Source organism: Protopterus annectens, chromosome 2.part2 (assembly GCF_019279795.1).
Source record: "Protopterus annectens isolate FY-2018-M chromosome 2.part2, PAN1.0, whole genome shotgun sequence".
Classification (NCBI taxonomy): Eukaryota; Metazoa; Chordata; order Ceratodontiformes; family Protopteridae; genus Protopterus; species Protopterus annectens.
The window spans coordinates 410,698,495-410,720,267 of NC_056730.1; the positions used below are offsets into that span (position 1 = coordinate 410,698,495).

At 42.9% G+C, this 21,773-nt stretch overlaps 1 protein-coding gene across 1 annotated transcript in view; it reads left to right on the forward strand.

Moving 5' to 3' along the window:
- Positions 1–6,384: 6,384 nt before the first annotated feature.
- LOC122795947 (transcription factor TFIIIB component B'' homolog) overlaps positions 6,385–21,773 on the forward strand; it is a 586,977-nt gene continuing 571,588 nt past the window's right edge. Inside the window, exon 1 of the mRNA XM_044064430.1 lies at positions 6,385–7,007. Within this exon, the coding sequence (XP_043920365.1) occupies positions 6,385–7,007 (623 nt within the window). The remainder of the gene's footprint in view (positions 7,008–21,773) is intronic.

Below are 21,773 nucleotides of genomic sequence, written 5' to 3' on the forward strand. Positions count from 1 at the left end.
TTTCCATCCCTTTCAACTTTCTGGTTTAAAAACCCATGTTTGCATGGCTTTGCACTTGTTTAAGCTCAGTGGATCCAGTTTTGACATCCTGCAGACTACAAGAGCAACAGGAAGGAGAAAAAGATACTCTAAGTGCCTCCATTTTGATTTTTTTCATAATTTACTGCTCTCTGCACTTCTATTTTGTCATTTTTTAATTTGCATTTAAACTGTATTTGTCTTAATATTGCTACACACTGAAGTATGCTAGCTTGTACTGCATTTAAAGTGCTTTTGTTACTGTTTTAACTGCTTTTCTGCAAAAAAAAAAAAAAAGTTCCAAGCTCGTTTCCCGCCTTTCCTGTAACTAGTCTAGTCCAGATACAGATCTGATGTGTCCGGGACTGTTTTGTAAGTTTCTGAGCCCCATACCTTTCTGTGTTGGAGGGAAGCCTTCTAGCTTGCCACTGGGAGTGGTAAGCACTAGGTAGCGTATCTACCACAAGAGGAGTGGTTTCTGTTCCAGAAATTGTAGTTTATTGGCCGTTTGGGCAGTTTTTCCATCCCTTTCAACTTTCTGGTTTAAAAGCTCATGTTTGCACACAGTGCAGCGGCGCTCAGCTGTGGTAAACTATTATCGGTGCCAGAAAGTCTGCTCTTCAAGTTTTCCCTTAGAACGTGCTTGTTCCTTTATTTCTTGCATTTCAATTAGCTTAATCGGCTAGCACTTTAATAGGCTTTTGTAGCATTTATTGTGGCACACTTAGGTGCTATCTGCACTAGCTGTCCCTACGCAGTAATAGCACCAATACTTACTAGTTATAACTACCCCTCCTGGTATGATTGTAGGGCAATTTTCTGTGCTTTCGCCTGCTAACCTGGTGCACTAGGGCATTCTGAGACAGTGTGGCAACTGTCTAATGTACACAGACAACCATCGTCTCTTACCTCCCAACACTCAAACATGTGAGAGATGCACTTGCATCACCAAACTGGAAGCAGTGCACGCTCCAACCAAGACTGGACTAGCTGGTCAAGAGGATAAGGTGAACACCTGCAACTCACTACATAGAACACACAGCCCTCCAAAACACCAACCATTACACCCCACACATAGAAACTCAAACCGTACAACCACCTTCGTGGAGGCCCTCAAAAATTTACCTGAACAAAAGAGACCCCCAGAGACAGAAACACACGACCACCACAAGACAACACCAACTCCAGAACACATAGCTCAACACCATAGTGTGTCCCTCAACCTATGCCCTTAAGGCAAAACACTTTGGCCAATGTAGACTCAACTGTAAGGCAACCTGATGTCCCACTCACTAAGCTGAACAAGGAGAAGGTGACAGTCAGTTGTCTATCAGGTGCCAGGATCCACCACATAACACATGCACTCAGGTCACTCCAACAAGTACAAATATGACTCAGTCATTGTCCATGTGGGTGTAAATGACCTGAGACGTACCTCCCTGGACTAAATGAAAAGAGATGTGATGGAACTCTCTGATTATATGGCCCAGGCAGGTATGACCCTAGCCCTGAGCAGTATTCTACTGTTAACGAAAAAAGAACCAAGTCCAGCAAGCCAAAACTCCAACTGTATCAAAACGCAGTAAATCCAAGGCAATAAATCCAAAAGCAAGGGCTAAAAACGAACATTTATTTAAGCCGCCGTCTGTTGAGTATACAAGACTTCTTCAGAAAACAGTGTTCTAATTAAAAGAACCACCATTTAAACCTTCAGCTGTTACAACTAAATCAGTTTTTAAAGGCACAGTAGGGTAATCTCTTTTAGAACATGCTAGTACCCCTCATGTCAGTAGACCAGGGATGAGTAAATGTGAAAACTGTAACTTTTGTAAGTATGTTGAAGTGACTAATTCTTTTAGTATTAATGGTATAATGCTACAAAATTAGAGGGAAGTTCAACTGTAATTCTACTTTTGTAGTTTACTTAGCTATGTGTAAAATGTGCCCTTCATATTATGTGGGCAAAACGGAGCGTAGATTACTTAGATAGATTGTATGAACATCAGTATGCTATTAATAAACAAAACTAGATAATGCCCTAGCTAAGCATATCTGCAATAACACAGGGCATAGTTTTAAGTTTATTGTTATAGAAGACATGAAAATGGATTATAGAGGAGGCCCAAGACAACTGAAACTTGAAGAACTAGAACTACTGTGGCAGGTTAAACTAAATGCTTGCCATAAACCTGGTTTAAATGAAAGTTGTTCTATTTCAAGTATTCTCAGGCTTAGAACTCTTAGAAAATAGTTGTCTACTGTATAGTAATTATAATATAATAAATTAAATTATTTTTAATTTGTTAAGTCAAAAAGTTAGCTAATATAGGACTTTTTTACTTCTTTAATTTGTGGATTTATATGTGTATATATATGAATTTATATATACACTATTATATACATATATACCTTTTAGGCCTAGTTCTAGTCATATGTATATATATATTTATTGAAGCCCTTACAATAATAATAATATAAAAGTACTTTTGAACAAAATGTATAGTTTATAATGTAATTTCATTTTATTATTCACAAGCCCTGTACACATATATTAATTTCTTGTATATTCATTTCTACCTTTATACTTCGTTCTATGTATGAATATACACTTTTTAATATATATAGAAATATACTTTTTTATGAAATTGAACTTTTAAAGTATTATTTAAAGTATAATATCTAGTAAAAGTGGATTGTGGAGTATTTCATTGTGGTTTGTGTAGGTAGACTTTTCAGTACTTGTGGTTTTTCTGTTTTTTTGGGATTTACCCTACTGTGCCTTTAAAAACTGATTTAGTTGTAACAGCTGAAGGTTTAAATGGTGGTTCTTTTAATTAGAACACTGTTTTCTGAAGAAGTCTTGTATACTCAACAGACGAAAAGCGCTTAAATAAATGTTCGTTTTTAGCCCTTGCTTTTGGATTTATTGCCTTGGATTTACTGCGTTTTGATACAGTTGGAGTTTTGGCTTGCTGGACTTGGTTCTTTTTTCGTTTACAAGTTTGTGTGCCGTTATTTGTATTTCCTAGTTTTTCATGGCTTCAGGTTCAGTCACAGTTTCTTCTCCGTTTAAGCCTGACAGTACACCTGAAATCCTTAAACTTCCAACGAGTGATGGGCAACCAATTACTTCGGATTTGGCAGCAGGAGTGGATACTTCAGATTCCGGATTGAACTCTTTTAATGCTGTCAATAATATCTTGGTGAAAATGGATACTATTTTTAAAAGACTCGACCAAATAGATTTGAATCAAAGTAAGTTACATAATTTATATTCTCAAATAACACCTACACTCCAATCTGCTACTCCACCTGTCTGTAGTGGCCGTAACTTACCAGATTTTGACTCGGCCCCTTTAGATAAACTTCCTGGTTCTAATTTTACGAACAGTATTCCTAATTCAACTGCTTCGGCACAAGTCTTGCACACTGAATTTACACATGGCAACAGTTCTAGACCTCAACCAGTGTTCTTACCTGTTCATTGTGGCCGCTCTATACAACCCTTGGATTCGGCCACACAGGACACTTCTAATGGTTCAGTTTTGATAGATTGTGCGCAAAAGAATAAACCTACTGGGTTGGTTTTTACAGACTGTATGCAAAAGAATACATCGAGTACACAGCTTTTTCAACATGTTAAATCTACCACTGCGTACCATGTTGATCCTACAGCTTTCGGTACTACTATACCGGGTGGGCGTACAGAATTGTCTCCTGTTTCTATCGATGCAGCAAATCCACCACCGGTTGTGCCTATTAGTACACGAATGGAATCAAACAGTTCTCCAGTTCCGGTTATTGTCGAATCAGACATTCTTGTACAGCAAATTCCTATGGGTTTTCAACATGAGCGATTCAACCAGGGACAAGGTAATTTACTTAATTCTTGGTTGACCAATGGTTTTACTTTTTCCCAGGAACCTCGAAATAACCAACAAGATCAGAATAATTCCGAAGGTAACAACTTTAACAATACTGACATTACTTCAAAATTAAAATCTTTCGATGCACATCTAGTGAAATTAAGGAAACTTCAACTAGAGATTGCATACTTTAAAGAATGTATTTCCCGTGGGATAGTGCCAAAAGGTTTAAGGCGGCACTCTTACCCAACAGGATTAGTACCTAATTCTGTTTTCCATCTGGAACTATTGGACTTGTTTGATAAACAAGGTTTAGACCTACTGAATTTGATGATTAAACACTATAATTTATGGATAGAGGATTTGTCCTCTCACTTAACAACGTTGGACAGTAGTATTCAGTCTGACCTTGATTTCGATAGATATAAATACGACTATGGTCGCATTTTCACTAGTATTGATCAGTATTTGATTAAACTGAAATTTAACAAGTCTAAAAAGTTGGAAAGGGACAGTAAAGCGTATAACACTAAGTCAGCCTATCCAGCTCCACATCAAGCCCAGGTATGGAAAAAACAGCCATCAGACAGTCATTTCAATGGCCAGCCTAACATGACATCTATGTCTGGTACCTTTAGTGGTAACAACACTGAGTATCATTCTTATGACCAGTCTGGTATTGGCGAGACTTTCCTTCCTGAGAATAACGACCAAAATGTAGATGATAACCATCTATCGAATATGGGAAACACCAATTGGAGTAATAGACTGCGTAGTGCTAATAACCACCAGAAAACCAATGGTAATCATGACCAGTCACAAAATTTTCCAAAACGCCTGGATTTAGGTGCCAAGCCGAAACAACCATTTCGGCCAGTTTACCAACAGAGGAACAACCAACAGAAACACAACAAACCGAAAACTTAATGTATTTGGAATTTTGTAATGTTACTGAGACTAACTTTGACGTTGAATTTGACTCTGCTGATGTACTTGGTTTATTTGATGAACCTTTAGATTCAACTACTGGTCTTGAGACGAATGAAATTATTGTCCATCCATACCCTGTCACTATTATGAACCACGCTAAGGACTTTACAGTTTACAATTTTTCTACAGTGAACATTAGTATTGATTTAGTTGAGCTTCTTTCTAAAGGTTTAACTTTTGTACCTACGCAGTCTATAAATTTAGCTAAAACTATTATAGACATTAAACTTTTTGTTAGGAAATTGAATTTTAAACTGATTTTCAACAACTCTGAGGGCACAAGTACTGGTAATAGTAATTTTTATACTCCTAGTACTTTTAACCCTCCCTTAGTGCCAATTTTGCAGACTTTTGAACAGCTATGTGAATTTGATATACGTGACTTGGTTAATGACTTAAATAGACAGCAAATACACTATAATACTAATAAAAATGAACGTGAGCTCCTTGAATATATAAAAACACAAAATTTAAGGTTTTGTAAGCCTGATAAAGGTGGGGGTTTAGTTGTTTTTGACAACTTTGATTATAAAGATCGGATGCTTAAGTTACTGAATACTCCAACTTATGAAGTAAGCTCACGAACTGAAGTAAATAAAGCTTACAAATTGATTAAAAACCTTATTGAAGATTTATATATCGAAGGCAGAATTGGACAAGACATTTATAATTATATAGTAACTTTGTATCCTAGGTTCCCTTGTATCTTTGGAATTCCCAAGATACATAAAGACCTAAATAACCCCCCACTTAGACCTTTAGTGGACAGTAGAGGTTCTCCTACATATTCTGTTGCTAAATTTGTGGATTTTCTACTTCAGAAGTATTTATGTCAGGAGGCCCAAATATGTAAAGACTCTTGGTCTTTTCTACACAAGATTAATTCTTTTGGTTTCAGTACTAATACCAACTTCCTCACTATAGATGTAAAGGACCTGTAAACATGTATACCCCATACAATAGCTATTGAATGGGTTGGACTTTTGCTTAACAAATACAGGTCCCCTCATAGTGAGGTTAGTTTGGTTATGGAACTTATTGATATAGTATTAAGTAACAATTTTGTGATATTCCAAGACACGTTTTTCCACCAAAAAATAGGTGTAGCAATGGGGTCCCCTTGTGGGGCTAGCATTGCTAATTGTGTAATGGCTTATTGGGAGTCTCAGTTCATTTTTAATTCTATTAATAATACTTTTAGAGACAATTTGGTCTTTTATACCCGTTACCTAGATGATATTTTCATCTTATTTAATGGTGATGCAACCCTTGGTGCTGACTTTGTAAGTTACTTAAATACTACAACAGTGTTCTTACAATTTACGTCAACTTTTAGTACCAACTGCATTGCATTTTTGGACATTAACTTAGTAAAAGATTATAGGTTGAATTGTTATACAGCAAAAATTTATAGAAAACCAACCTATTCGAACACTTTTCTTCATTACTCTAGTAACCACCCTTTCCATCAAAAGAGGTCAGTGGTCAAGGGCCAACTGGTGCCGCTAGAATGACCACGTTGGACACTGACTTCTTCCTTGAGTGTTCTTTGCTCAAGAGTATGTTCCTGGTCCGTGGGTACCCAGAAGATCTTTTAGACAACTTGATTAATGAAGTTAGTACTAAGAGAAATAACAAGCACCTTTTACCAATTCTTCCTGATAGAACTACATCGGATTTATGTAACGAAACTTGTAGTCAAGTTGTACTTCCCCACTTAAATGGTGACCTAACTTATGACAACAGTGTTAATTTTATAACTACCTTTAGTCCACAAAGTTCGTCTTGTATTAAGATCCTTAAGAAAAACTGGAACTTATTTAAAATAAATGAATCTATTTATAGTAAATTAGGTGATTTACCTAGGGTTACATTCAGAAAGGGAAATAATTTAAAATCTCTTTTAGAACATGCTAGTACCCCTCATGTCAGTAGACCAGGGATGAGTAAATGTGAAAACTGTAACTTTTGTAAGTATGTTGAAGTGACTAATTCTTTTAGTATTAATGGTATACGTTACAAAATTAGAGGGAAGTTCAACTGTAATTCTACTTTTGTAGTTTACTTAGCTATGTGTAAAATGTGCCCTTCATATTATGTGGGCAAAACGGAGCGTAGATTACGAGATAGATTGTATGAACATCAGTATGCTATTAATAAACAAAAACTAGATAATGCCCTAGCTAAGCATATCTGCAATAACACAGGGCATAGTTTTAAGTTTATTGTTATAGAAGACATGAAAATGGATTATAGAGGAGGCCCAAGACAACTGAAACTTGAAGAACTAGAACTACTGTGGCAGGTTAAACTAAATGCTTGCCATAAACCTGGTTTAAATGAAAGTTGTTCTATTTCAAGTATTCTCAGGCTTAGAACTCTTAGAAAATAGTTGTCTACTGTATAGTAATTATAATATAATAAATTAAATTATTTTTAATTTGTTAAGTCAAAAAGTTAGCTAATATAGGACTTTTTTACTTCTTTAATTTGTGGATTTATATGTGTATATATATGAATTTATATATACACTATTATATACATATATACCTTTTAGGCCTAGTTCTAGTCATATGTATATATATATTTATTGAAGCCCTTACAATAATAATAATATAAAAGTACTTTTGAACAAAATGTATAGTTTATAATGTAATTTCATTTTATTATTCACAAGCCCTGTACACATATATTAATTTCTTGTATATTCATTTCTACCTTTATACTTCGTTCTATGTATGAATATACACTTTTTAATATATATAGAAATATACTTTTTTATGAAATTGAACTTTTAAAGTATTATTTAAAGTATAATATCTAGTAAAAGTGGATTGTGGAGTATTTCATTGTGGTTTGTGTAGGTAGACTTTTCAGTACTTGTGGTTTTTCTGTTTTTTTGGGATTTACCCTACTGTGCCTTTAAAAACTGATTTAGTTGTAACAGCTGAAGGTTTAAATGGTGGTTCTTTTAATTAGAACACTGTTTTCTGAAGAAGTCTTGTATACTCAACAGACGAAAAGCGCTTAAATAAATGTTCGTTTTTAGCCCTTGCTTTTGGATTTATTGCCTTGGATTTACTGCGTTTTGATACAGTTGGAGTTTTGGCTTGCTGGACTTGGTTCTTTTTTCGTTTACAAGTTTGTGTGCCGTTATTTGTATTTCCTAGTATTCTACTGTTACCCAGAATGATACCACAGTATGAGCAGAAAATTATTGACTTCAACAATTGGCTAAGTTTCTGGTGTCATTCTAAGGGGATCCAGTATCTGTCTGCATGGGACGACATAATCAACAGACCTTGATGCTTTGCCAGAGACAGCCTGCATCTGTCATCCCTGGAATTCCAGGTACTGGCTAAGGCTCTTGTCAACCCTATAGTGCCTTTTTTTAGACATTGTTCCAAAGATCAAAATTCCACCGTAACAGCTAAAAGCAAATGCAATCTGAATACTAGAAGTCTAAATCTCAAGATGCACTCACTCGAAGCTCTCCTCAAAATGGAGAATGTCAACATCTGTGCTGCAATGGAGACCTGGTTTAAAGAGGCAGAAAGCACCCCTTCTCTCTCAGGCTACAACTCATTCCATACCTTTTAGCCCCAGAATACACACAGAAGCTACAAAGGCAGTGGTGTCTCCATATTCTTAAAGAATATGCACACCTCTAGACTGGTAGCCAAGCATAATGCATTTGAGATACTTCAGGTACAACCAACACTGGGTAAGACGGCGATACAAGTCATAGCCTGGTAAAGAACCCCAAACATGTCCCTAGACTCTCGCTCCAAGTTCCTAACCACCCTGGAATCTATCAAGGTCCAACCCAATACTCTCACACTGGGTGACTTCAACTACCCTTCCATCAACTGGAAAAACTATTCAAGTACCAATGTACAGGCCCAACGCTTTCTGGAATTTATCAATACCAATGCCCTGGACCAGCTCATTCTGACCCCCCACTAGAGGAAGCAACATCCTCGACCTGGTTATCACCAACTTGGGAGGCCGCTGCTCCACACCTATAGTCAATTCCTCCCTGGTTAAATCCAACCACAAACTGATCACCATGGAAATCTCCATCTCACCTACAACCCCCACTAAGGTGACCACCCTGAAAAACTTCTCTAAAGGTGACTTTGGGCTCCTTTAAACAGAGGTGGCTAACTTCTCGGCACCCATGCCAGTGGAAAATAGCTACATGACTGCCGAATCATACACCAATGCATTCTACGAGCATAGACCTTGCCATACCAAACAGAACTAAAATGCTGTCCTTCAAAAAAGGAAGCCAATCTGGTGGTCCCCAGCCATGAAACTCTACAACAGAAAGAAGAAACCGTTTCAGAAAAAAATGAAGTCACAAGACTGGAAAACAAGAAGATATGTACTCACCATAACGTTCAATGTAGTCCATCTCGCCTCACATTCTTACCCGGGGGTTCGGAGCCGAACGTCGGCTCCGACTCGGCCATACTTTTAGCTCAAAGTTTTTCTATTGGCTGGGCTAAGATGGTATCCCATGCTGCACTGCTCTCTATCCCCAGATCTAGTTTGCTGAGAACACCAGCACTCATTCTCCATGCAGACCACCACCTAAGGAAAGAAGAACAAACCAAGAATGAAGGGAACTCTGAAACCAAGCTTAACCTCCAGATCCTCCAGGACGAGGGAAGGTGGGGGGGGGGGGTAAGTAAGAATGTGAGGCGAGATGGACTACATACATCGAACGTTATGGTGAGTACATAACTTCTTGATGTTATGTAGTCCAATCTCGCCTACATTCTTACCCGTGGGACAGCGTCCCCAGCACCTAAATCCTGGGAGGCTCAGTGGAAAATACTCCTGAGTACTGTGGAACCAAAGGAAGACCTGCCTCTAGATACCACATCTAATTTGTAATGAGTAACAAAGGTGTGAGGAGATGCCCAAGTAGCCACAGCACAAATATAATCCATAGACAATCTTGCCTGAAAAGCTGTAGATGTAGATACAAACTGGGTAGGTGGGCCTTCACTCAAAATGGTAAATCTCTTCCCCCTGAAGTATAAATGAAAGAAATGCAACTGGAAATCCACCTGGACAACGTGACTTTGGAAACAGGAGACCCAATTCTGTTTTCCGAAAATGAAACAAACAACTGATCAGATTTTCTGAGGTCCTTCGTTCTGTGCAAATAAAATTGTAATTGTCTGTGCACATCCAACTGATGAAATTTGAATTCTGCCTTGTTTGAGAACTGAGGAAAAAACACTGGCAATTCAATGGATTGATTAAGGCTACTAACTGAAGCTACTTTGGGAAGAAAGGAAGGATTTGGTCTGAGAGAAACCCTGTCCTTATGAAAAATCAAATACGGAGGTTTGATTGATAAAGCCTGAAACTCCGAAACGCGTCTGGCTGACATGATGGCTACCAAAAAGACACTCTTCCATGTTAAGAATTTTAAATCAGAAGTGGCTGCAGGCTCAAAGGGGGTGATGTAAGACCCTGTAGAACAAAGTTCAAGTCCCAGGGCATAACAGGTTTAGAGACAGGAGGACAAAGCAACAAAGTGCCCTTCAGGAAAGCCTTACAGAGTCTAAGTGCCATTAGGCTAGGTTCGTCTGCGACATGAAAGGTAGAAATCGCCGCCAACTGGACTTTAATGGTTGCGGCAGCTGATCCCTGGTTGAAAAGCATAGAAAGGAACTCCAATACTAACGAGATTGGAGCTGTGTAAGGGTCAATCTCTTTGGCATGTGCCCAGATGGAAAACCTCTTCCCATTTACTGTAATAAATCTTCCTGGTTGAAGGCTTATGAGAGGAAGATAGAATATGAACCACCTCCAGTGAAAATTGGTGAAGCCTAACTAATGACGGAAGTGGAGTAGCCAGGCTGTCAACCGGAGGGTCCGAAGAGAGGGATGGAGCTACCCTGACATGCGAGTCCGTAAGTCTGGCTGTGGGTCAAGAATCCAAGGAGCGTCCATGAGATAGGGATGGAGAAAGGGGAACCAAATTTGATGAGGCCAGTGTGGTGCAATCAGAATCATTTTGCTTCCCAAGGATTGTGCTTTCTGAATAACCTTTGACAGCAAGGGAACCAGAGGGAAGGCATACAGTAGACCAGAGGGCCAATCGTGGACTAGAACGTCCCTGGGTGACTCCCCCTGAGGGGGAATAAGGGTGAAGTAGCTGCTGCATTTGGCATTGAGGGGGCTGGCAAAAAGGTCATAGCAAGGCTGACCCCACCTGCGGAAAATCTGCTCCGCAACTTGACAGTTCAGGGACCACTCGTGAGGCATCAGAATAGCTCTGCTTAGCCTGTCTGCGATCACATTGAACTTCCCCGGAATGTGTGTTGCTACCAGAAAATGTTGGGGAGACACTGCCCACTGCCACACTCGCATGGCCTCTCTGCAAAGGGGATATGACTTGGTTCCTCCCGGTTTGTTCAGATACCACACCACTGACATATTGTCTGAGTGGATTGCAACAGTCCCGAGAGGAAAAAAACTCTCAAGTGCTTGCAATGCTAGTAGCACTGCTCTCATCCCCAGGACATTGATATGCAGATGCATCTCTTGCTCTTGCCACGTGCCTTGGACTGTCCAGCCTAGATAATGCCCCCCCAATCTGGAAGGCATCTGTGGTCACCATGGCAACTGGAGGCGAAGGAACGAAGGGCTTTCCCGCACTGAGGTTGTCGGTGCAAAGCCACCAATTGAGGTCCTGTTTGCACCTGTCTGTGAGTAGACTAGGGTGAAAAAGTGGAAGACGTTGAAGAGACCACTGGGTAAAGAGTAGCCACAGAAGGAGCCTCATATGTAGCCTTGCCAGGGGGACTAACATAATTGTAGCAGCCATCGTCCCCAACAATTGGAGGGCCAATCTTGCCTTCACTCTTCTCAGAGGGAGCAAGGCGTAAACCTGTTGTTGTAGGACTCTGACTCTTTCCTGTTGTAGTAACGCCCGCATGAGGACGGTGTCTAATACGGTGCCTATAAAATTGACACGCTGCGAGGGCAACAAGGCAGATTTTTCCCAGTTCAAGGTGATGCCCAACTGTTGACATGGGTTGATTGTAGCATCTCTGGTCTGAAGTAGCAGATGCCTGGTGGTGGCAGTAAGGAGCCAGTCATCCAGGTATGGAAACACTTGGAATCCCTGACGTCTCAAGTGAGCAGTCACCAATGCCATGCATTTGGTAAATACACTGGGGGCTGTGGTGAGACCAAAGGGCAGGGCTCAAAACTGAAAGTGACTGGCTCCCAGCCAGAAGTGTAGGTGACTTCTAGATGCCCTGTCCATCTTTATGTGGTAGTAAGCACCCTTGAGGTCGATGGAGCACATCCACACTTCTTTTCCCAACAATGGGAGAATAGACTAGAACGTGACCATTCGGAACTTGGACTTTTGCACACGGGTGTTCAATCGGCCGAGATCCAAAATGGGTCTCAGGTCCCGTGTCCTTTTCGGCACCAAAAATAATCTGGAGTAAGTCCCTAATCCAAACTGGTCTGAGGGGACATGGTGGATGGCTCCTTTTTCTAGCAGCTTTGAAACTTCTGAAGCTGCGGAATCCCTTTGACTGGGTGGAACATCTGGGATTCGCTTGATAGGAGGGGGATTTGATGAGAAGGGAATGACTTATTCTCCGGAAATTATTCACAGAGCACATTGGTCCTGGGTGATATCTTGCCAGGCCTCCGGGTATAATGAGATTCGACCCCCGACTGGCTCCGGAAACGCAGTCGGGCCTCCCATCAGGAGTGATGGTAGGGAGAACCACAAAAGGAATCGCGGTCTCCAGAGTTGAGGGCCTCCTCTGCCCCTAGAGCGGCGACTTCCTAAATAACCACCTCCTCCCCTGCCTCTAGGGGGGAGCTCACCTTGTGCACCGGGAAAAAACCTCTGTGATTTCTTGAACCACATTTTTCCACCCCTCTGGGCCTTGGGATACGGCCTAGAGGGAAAGGAAAAATGGACTCCTACGGCAGACAGAGTTTTTCCCTCTTGCTTGCACCTGGTGAGAGTGTCTTTCACCTTGGTTCTGAAAGTACAGTTGTGTACCTACCATAAATGTAGAAGTTCGAGTGTATTCACTGTTGCAGTCATTACTTTTGGGTTATCCTGCTGGCCGGCTACCCGCAGTCGGCCAGAATTCCAAAGTCTAGGTCCGGCGTCGGTTGCTGTCGCCTCTTCCCTGACGTCAGTGCGCCAGGGGTATAAAAGACGCAGCCGACGCCATTTTCTTTCATTTTTCTTGCCCCAGATGTCAGGTGTCCCCACAATGGTAGGCCAAAAAAATATGCCAATAATTATGCATGCAGTAAAATAAACATTTCCTTCATCTACAAGCAAATACACCACATAGGTTGTATAAGATAGAGAAGTATAGGTAAGTCCTAGCAAAGAAAAGGGGATGGTGGTGGTTTGACTGCAACAGTGAATACACTCGAACATCTACATTTATGGTAGGTACACAACTGTACTATGTTCATAGTGTTTCACTGTTGCAGTCATTACTCTTGGGTTGAATCCCAAAGCTGAGGTTGGGTGGCTGGGCCTAAATAGGATTAGGAGAGGCTATAAGGCCTTGCAGAACTGCAGTGGCGAAGCCTGCTCTGGATTTAGAGTAGAGAGGTAAATGGTAGTGCTTTGTAAAAGTGTGCACTGAACTCCAAGTTGCAGCCTCTAAAATGTCTTTGGTTGGTACTCCTCTGAGAAAGGCTGCTGGCCTGGTAGAATGAGGCCTAATGCCCTTGGGCACTGATTTGCCATGTTGTGAGTAGCAGAAACGAATGCAGTGGCCTATCCATTTTGAAATAGTCTGTTTTGAGATAGGCTTTCCTTGAGATCCTGCAGCATTTGCCACTAAAAGTTGCTCAGTTTTTCTGTAAGCTTTAGTTCTGTCCAAGTAGAAGCGTAGTTGTCTGTGCATGGCCAAGGAATGCAGAAGTCCCTCACCCTTATTCTGTGGGTTTGGATAAAAGGTAGGCAAATGAATGGTTTGGTTAAGGGCCACACTGGACACTACCTTAGGCATAAATGTCGGGTTTGTCCTTAGAGAAACCCTGTCTGGATGGAAAATGATGAAAGGTTCCACAGTCATGAGTGCCTGTATCTCTGAAACTCGTCTTGCAGAGGTTATTGCTAGGAGCAGAGCTGTTTTCCAAGATAAAAACTTTATACCAGCTGTACTGGCTGGCTCAAAGGGCGGCAGTGTGAGTTTTTCCAAGACATAATTGAGGTCCCATGCAGGTACTGGGGCTCTCCTTGGAGGGCTTATGTTTTTGGCCCCCTCTGAGGTACTGCCTTAGCAAAGGATGGGAAAAAAATAGGAGGTTCCGTATTGTAATAAGCTGAAATGGCAGAAGCATGAATTTTAATTGATGAAAAGGACAGGCCTTTGTCCAGCATCTCAGTTAGGTATTGTAAAATCTGAGGGATATTTGGCACATATGTGACAATTCCTTGTGCATGATTCCAAGCACAGAATCTTTTCCATTTTTCTGCATAAGAGTTTCTGGTACTGGGCCTCCTGGCCTCCAAAATAACATCCATCACTGCTTTAGAGAGAGTTGTGTTTTGAATGGTTACATTATCCGCCATGCTGCCAAATTTAGGATCCTGAGTTGGCTGCGCAGAATCTGATTGTTTCGCTGGGTCAGTAAGTGAGGAATTAGAGGCAATGTCCAGGCTGGGCCTTGAGACAAACTTTTTAGGATTGGGTACCAGTGCTGGCGTGGCCAGTCTGGGGCAATCAGAATCATTCTTGGCTTCTCTTGTCTGACCTTTAGGAGCACCTTGGGGAGGAGAGGCAGAGGAGGAAAGGCATATACTGTTAGAATTTTCCAGCTGAATGACAGAGCATCCACTTTCCATGCTTGCTTGTGATAAGTCCTTGTGCAGAATTTCTGTAGTTGGCAGTTGTGAGGGGAGGCAAATAGACCTATGTCTGGGCATCCCCATTCCTTTATTATCATGCTGAAGACTTGTGGATCCAGTTGCCACTCGTGGGGATCCGTGAGGTTTCTGCTTAGTTCGTCTGCCAGAGTATAGTTCTTTCCTGGCAGGAATTGTGCTTGCAGGTGTACTTGATAAGTCAATGCTGTGTCCCACAAAGTCATGGCTTGTCTGCAGAGGGGGTAGGAATGTGTGCCTCCCTGCTTGTTCATGTACCACATGACTGTGGTATTGTCCGTCATCAGTAGTTGTCCTGGATGGAGTAGATCCTTGAAAGCTGTCAGGTCATTTTGAACAGCTAGCATCTCGTTTTGATTGATATGTAGATGCAAGTGGTTTGTGGGCCGTGTGCCCTGAATACATTTTCCTGCCATGTGTGCTCCCCAGGCATAATCCGAAGCATCTGTTGTTATAGACTGCCCGGCTGTGGGTAGAGTGAATGGCTGTCCCTTGTTGAGGTGACAGGCATGGGCCCACCATTTAAATTCCTATTGCAGGCAAGGAATGAGGGTAATTAACACTTCCAAGGCTTTGACAATGTTGAGTCCAGACACTTTTTAGGTACCATTGAAGTTTCCTCATATGCAGTTGCCTTTGTCTGGCATGAGATAAGCCATCTGGGCAGTTGTGTTTAAGCTTGCAGCCAGGAATATTATCTCTTGAGAGGGTACTAGTTTTGATTTCTTTTCGATTACTGTGTACCCTAGGCAAATTAATACTCTTTTTATGAATGCCAGATGCTTTAGTAGAGTGTCCTTGTTCTCTGCTTGTATAAGGCAGTCGTCTAAGTAAGGATATATTTGAATTCCTCTTTGTCTGCAAAATGCAATTACTGGTGCCAGCCATTTTGTGAAGACCCTGGGAGCAGGAGATAAGCCAAAGGGCAGTGCAGAGAATTGGTAGGGCATTGAGCCAGCTATGAATCTGATTGGGATATGCAGGTATGCCTCTTTTAGGTCCAAAGTTACAAGCCAAGCCTTCTTGCCCAGCATGGGCAGAAGCTGCTGCAGAGTTAACATTCTGAATTTTGGAACGTCCAGAAATGTGTTTAGAAAAGACAGGTCCAGTATTGGTCTCCAGGTTTTGTCCTTTCTGGGTACCAAGAAAAGTCTCAAGTAAAATCCTTGTCCCTGCTCTTGCTGTGGTACTTGCTGAATGGCCCTCATGTTCATAAGGGACGAAACTTGTTTTTGTGCTACTGCCCACTGACTGTGTGGCAGGTTTGGCATACCTTTTGCCTTTGGCAGGGTGTGAAAGAGGAACCTGTAGCCCTGGGACACTATATTCAATACCCATTTGTCCTGGGTGATCATGTGCCAATTTTGAGAGAAAAGTGCTAGTTTTCCCCCTAAGGGGGCTGCAAGAAGATAAGTGCTTGGTGCTGGTAGAGGCAAGTCATTGGGACCGTTTCCTGTATGGCTGTGCTTCATCTTCTCCACTTTTGGAGGTAGAAGCGCCCCACTGTTTAGGCCTGTATGAGCCCAGGGCTGGGATCTGCCTCTTTGTGGCCTGTCCGACACTGGAAAGGACCAATTCTTTGTAGGCCAGTTCCTGCTAAATCTTGGTAGCTGAACCTGTAAGAAATCCTTTACTGTTTGCATAGATTTTGCTTTGTCCTCCATTTTCTTCAAAACCTCCTCTGCTTTAACACTAAATAAAGTATCATGCTGTAATGGAGCATCTAATAATTTTGCTTCAACATGATCAGGTAGATTTTGTTCCTTTATCCAAGCATGTCTCCTAATGACAGAACCCGTAACTGCGGCCCTGCAGGAGGCCTCCAGAGAATCAAAACCACATTGCAATGTATGCTTTCCCACTTGTTCAGTTGCATGCAATAAATCCTGCATTTCCTTATTTTCTGCACAATCAGAATTAGCCAACATTTTCTGTTTTAACAGTGACATTAAGTATTGCTGATATTTAATCACATGAAATTGACAATTTAAAGCCCTCACAGCCAAAGTAGCAGAAGTGTAAACCTTTTTCCCCCATCTGTCTAGTGTCCTTGAATCCCTGTCAGAAGGGATAGGGTTTTTTGCAGTAGCGGCCTTAACCCCCTTGGGACCCCGAGAAATAGTTTCTGGGTCAGCAGCAGGGTTTTTAAAAGAAAATTATGTGAATTTGGAACCCTGTAGTATCTGTCTGGTTTAACAGGAGCTGGAGGCAAGGAGTCTGGAGAAAGGCCGGACTCTGAAAATACATCATCTACAATGTCTAGCACAGGGGGAATAGCAAGAGGCCTGTGCTGAGGAAGTAAAAGAAAATCTCTAAGCCTTTTCTTTCATTCTGAGTAATCTTGGCTCACCCAGTGGAAGTGCTCCCTCATGGTATGCAGGGTTTCCCCAAAAGAATAATCCTCAGGAGGAGAGGCTGAAGGAAAGGATTCTTCAGCATCAGAATCCTCATAGGGAGGAAGAGAGTATTCCTGTACAGAAGAGGAGTCAGAGGAAATAGAAACCTGATCTGAAGAGTCATAGTCTGTCTCTTGCCTAGGCCTCTTGTCAGGAGTGGGATGGGAACCCCTGATCAAGGTAATAAGGTCTTCGGCAATTTTGAGCATCTGTTTCTTAGGCATGGAAGTCTGTTCTGGAGAATGCTGTACTTGTTTCTTTGTCTTTAAAGCTGCTTTTATCTTTGCTTTTGAAGCTGAAGTAGGCTTTACATAAAGCTGTGTAGGTCTGAAAACACCCTCAGAAGCCGATGCCTGCTCAGCGGCTCCAGACCCATCTGAGGGAATGATTTCAGAGTGTCCAATACCGTGAGTATCCAGAGGCCTAGCTGGCTCCACGTGGGAGTAGTCAGCGGCCTGTGGCTCTGAGGTAGCGGGCGTCAGGGGCTGCGGAAGCGCCTCACTGAGAACCTGCGAACCGGCGACTGGCTTAGCGGAAGCCTCGCCGGTTTTGGATATCGGATGCCTGTTCTCTTTTTTCCTTGCGTTTTTTAGCAACTCCAGTCATCGGCTGTTCCAACGGCATTATGTAATTGAATTTTCGGCCAAAGTAATGATAAACAAAATCAAACCAATGCTTAATAGTGCATTTGTTGAATCTAGCACAAAACCGACAGCTAGCAACGTTATGATCCGGGCCTAGGCAAGGAATACAGTAAGAATGAAAATCCTTATGAGGTATTTGCTTCCCACAAGAAATACAATTGTTAACTTTTTCTGACATTGATCTGGAGCAAGAAAAAAGTTTCCCCAACGGGGTACTTAGCTTTAATGAAGACTTCGGATCTGAAATTAGTCTGAGAAAATCTCAGGAGTGGGCCGACCGGCACTTGCAAACTGCTTTTGCTTCGGGCACCGCGCGGCAAGAAAGACTGAAGAAAATGGCGTTGGCTGCATCTTTTATACCCATGGCGCACCGACGCCGGACGTAGACTTTGGAAATCTGGCCGACTGCAGGTTGCCTGCCAGCAGGATAACCCAAGAGTAATGACTGCAACAGTGAAACACGATCAACATCAAAGAGGAACCATCAAACGGGGTGTCGGTGAATGAAGACTTGAAGGCCTCTGCGAAATGACAAAGGCGCATCCAGGCCTGCCTCCTAAGAGCAACTCCTGAACTTGCTGCCCTACTCACTCCCTCAGCTGCGTAGGAGATCAGCCTCATGGAGGAGTTCACGATAGAATTGAGGGTAGACAGCTGAGCGCTGACCTTCTGTGCCACCGTCTCAGAAACGTTACCCGTGAGAGTATCTCCAAACTCCTTTAAGAGATCTCTCTGAAGCCGTGTAAAAAGTGCGATAAGTAATTCAGTAACCGCAAGGTAAAGGTCGCTGAAGAAAACGTATGCTTCCCGTACTGGTCCATAACCCTAGACTCTTTGTTAGGAGGATGGACGGTGGAAGAAGTCTCAGCTAATTCCTTTTGGGTGGCAGCTGCCACCACCATGGCATCCACAGGGACTCCCTTGGATAGAAATTCCTTATCAGAAGGGGCAGACAAAGATTTATTGGGTCTCCTGGGGACTGGTTCCACAGAGTCAGGGGTTTCCCACACCCTTCGACAAACCAAATCCAGAAGCTCGTCGAAGGGTGGAGATACCCAGGAGGCGGAGGGCTGAGCACCAAAGGCCTTCAGGAAGACAGACTCCTCTTTGGAGGGGGCTTTGGATGGCCAGTCACCTCTTTGCTTCAAAATCTCTAGGATGTCAGAGAAAGAAACATCCTCAGAGGATGACTTAGGGGATCCCTCCGATTCCTCGAGGTCGGTGCCTGACGTGAGAGACTCATTCTGGGAATCTATGTGCTTCCTCTTACACGTTTTCTTTCTGGGTGGCTCCTCAGGCAAAAACTCTGAGGGGACCTCAGAAAAATGGAGACCACTCGTGGGGGTACCCTGAGGCCTTGGGGCTCCGCTGTCCAGAGATAGATGGCGATCAGAGATCTGACCAGTGTAGGGGACAGAGTGACCGACCCGTATGATGCCACTGACGACCTGGCCAGTGCGCTCCGCATGGCCTCGAAGGCTGGTCCTCCCAGATCCGAAGAACGACCAGCCTCCGAAGCAGATACAGGAGTCAAGCTTCCCCACGTCGAAGCACGGAGAGGGAGACTAGGAGCCAAGAGGTGTCCCGAAGCCTCTCCCTCTGGTCCGACCGATGAATCCTGAGTCCTGAACCCCGTGGACGGCACAGACAGGGTCGGAGCCGACGTCGGAACTGTTAAGCCAGGAGGGGCTGTCGGAACCGACCTAGGGACATCACACAGAGCCGAGCACTCCAGCTCCGAAAGCAGACATGTGCTCAGAGGAGGAAGTATCAATGTAGGTTGAGGGACCGGCTCCGGAGCCGACTGCATCAGAGCCGAAAATAATTTAGCCAGTACCGGTGACTGAAGAAGTCTCTGCACCACTCTATCGACGTCCACATCTGATAAGGTCCTGGAGGATAGGGAAGGAGATCGAGACCTCCTCTCTGAAGGAGACCTGTGAGAAGGAGATACCGGCCTAATGCTAGGCGACCAGCTCCAAACAGGTTCCAGGAAAATTGGAGCTGAAGCAGGCTCCATAACCACTGACACTTCCTGCAGCCCCAAGGACAATGGAGCCGAGGATGTTGAAGATTTTGCTATTTTCTCCGGCGGCTCCGATGATACTGATGGAGCCGGGGATTGCTTTTTTGCCTTGGAAGATTTTGCCTTAGAGCTGGAAGCACTCTCCAGACCCTCCTCGAAGGAGGGTTTCAGAAGTCCCTTCAAAATCAATTTGTTCTTCCCTTCCTGAAGAACACGTGGGCTAAAGGCATGACAAAAACTACACGATTCCTGGAGATGAATCACTCCCAGACATTACACACACAAATAGAGTGTCCATCAGTGATGGACATCTTATAGCTGCACTTGGAGCACTTCTTGAAGCCCGAGGACTTATGCTCCTTAATATCTTTGGACATAAATAACCACAAACAGCAAGTAATTGACTCAAAAATAGACCAACGGTCAAACCACCACAAGCGCGGGAAAAAGACACACAACAAACACCACAAAGACATCTAACTCAAACGGTCCTTAGACACAAGTACAAAAGGGGAAGGACTAATTCCCCTAATTTAAACCGTTTTAGTCCAAGGAAAGGCGATAGCACACAAGGAAAGCAAGGGGACAGACTAGGTCCTCTAATTGAAACGGGCCTAGCCCGTTGGAAACAGCTAGTGGGATACCACAAGAATACACTATAAAAGAAAACACAGCTTTTCCAACAACACAGTCAAGAACACACAGAATAGCTATGAAAACAGCTTTTTTGCAAAAAATTCTCTGATAAGAAGAAAAAGGTACTTAGCCACAGCCAAGAGCGAGACCATGTATGAGCTACGAGCGGCAAACGACATCTGGGATAGAGAGCAGTGCAGCATGGGATACCATCTTAGCCAGCCAATAGGAAGACTGAGCTAAAATTATGGCCAAGTCGGAGCCGACATTCGGCTCCAAACCCAGGGGTAAGAATGTAGGTGAGACTGGACTACATAACATCCTCCCTTATCAGTCTCAACAAAAAACTGAGATCCCTTATCAAATCCTCCATAGCCAGCTATGACGGTAGAATTCCGTCGGACACCAAAACCACAAAGCCTTCTATAGCTATATCAAAAACCTCCAAGGCAGTACCCAGATTTGCTCTGAGTTATTGCGCAGTGGCACCTCCTATACTGAGCCAACATACTGGCTAACAGATTCAGTGCCAACTTTTCCCCTCTCCCCCAAAGGCCCTATCACAATACCAGAAGAAAGCCTGGTACCCACCATTTCTGCAGCACAGGTAAAAGTTGCATTGTCCAAAGCCAAGAATACAGCATCCATGGGACCTGATATCCCTGGCTGAGTCCTACATGAGCTACAAAACAAACTGGCAATACATCTGTGTGCCCTGTTCAATCACAGCCTTACCTCAGCCTATGTCCCTAACTAATAGCGCACTGCTACAGTCATCTGGCTTCATAAAGGGGGAGCAACTACAGACCCTGGGAACTATTGCCTCATTAGCCTGACGAGTCTGGTATGCAAAGCTATGGAGCGCATCAAAATGGACCTGCTTAACAAAGATATAGGCAATCTCCAAAGTCTTGACACAAAACAGTTTGGCTTTGTCAAGGGGAGATCCTGCCTGTTGAACCTGGCTGACTTCTTCAAGGCAGTTACCAAGGCTGTGGATGAGGGCAAGGCAGTACATACAGCCTACCTCGACCTGCCCAAGGCCTTTGATACCATTCCCCACTCAGGTATCACTGAGAAACTCACCAAACTAGCCATCAATCCTTACATAACTAGGTAGGTTGCAAATTGGCTCACAGACAGGACCCACAGAGTGAAAGTTGCGGATTCCAAGTCAGACTGTTGACCAGTCATGAGTGGAGTCCCATAGGGCTCGGTCCTGGGCCTTCTCCTGTTTAGCAAACTACAATGAAGGGCCAAAAGGGCAAAATGCATTATCCCTCAGCC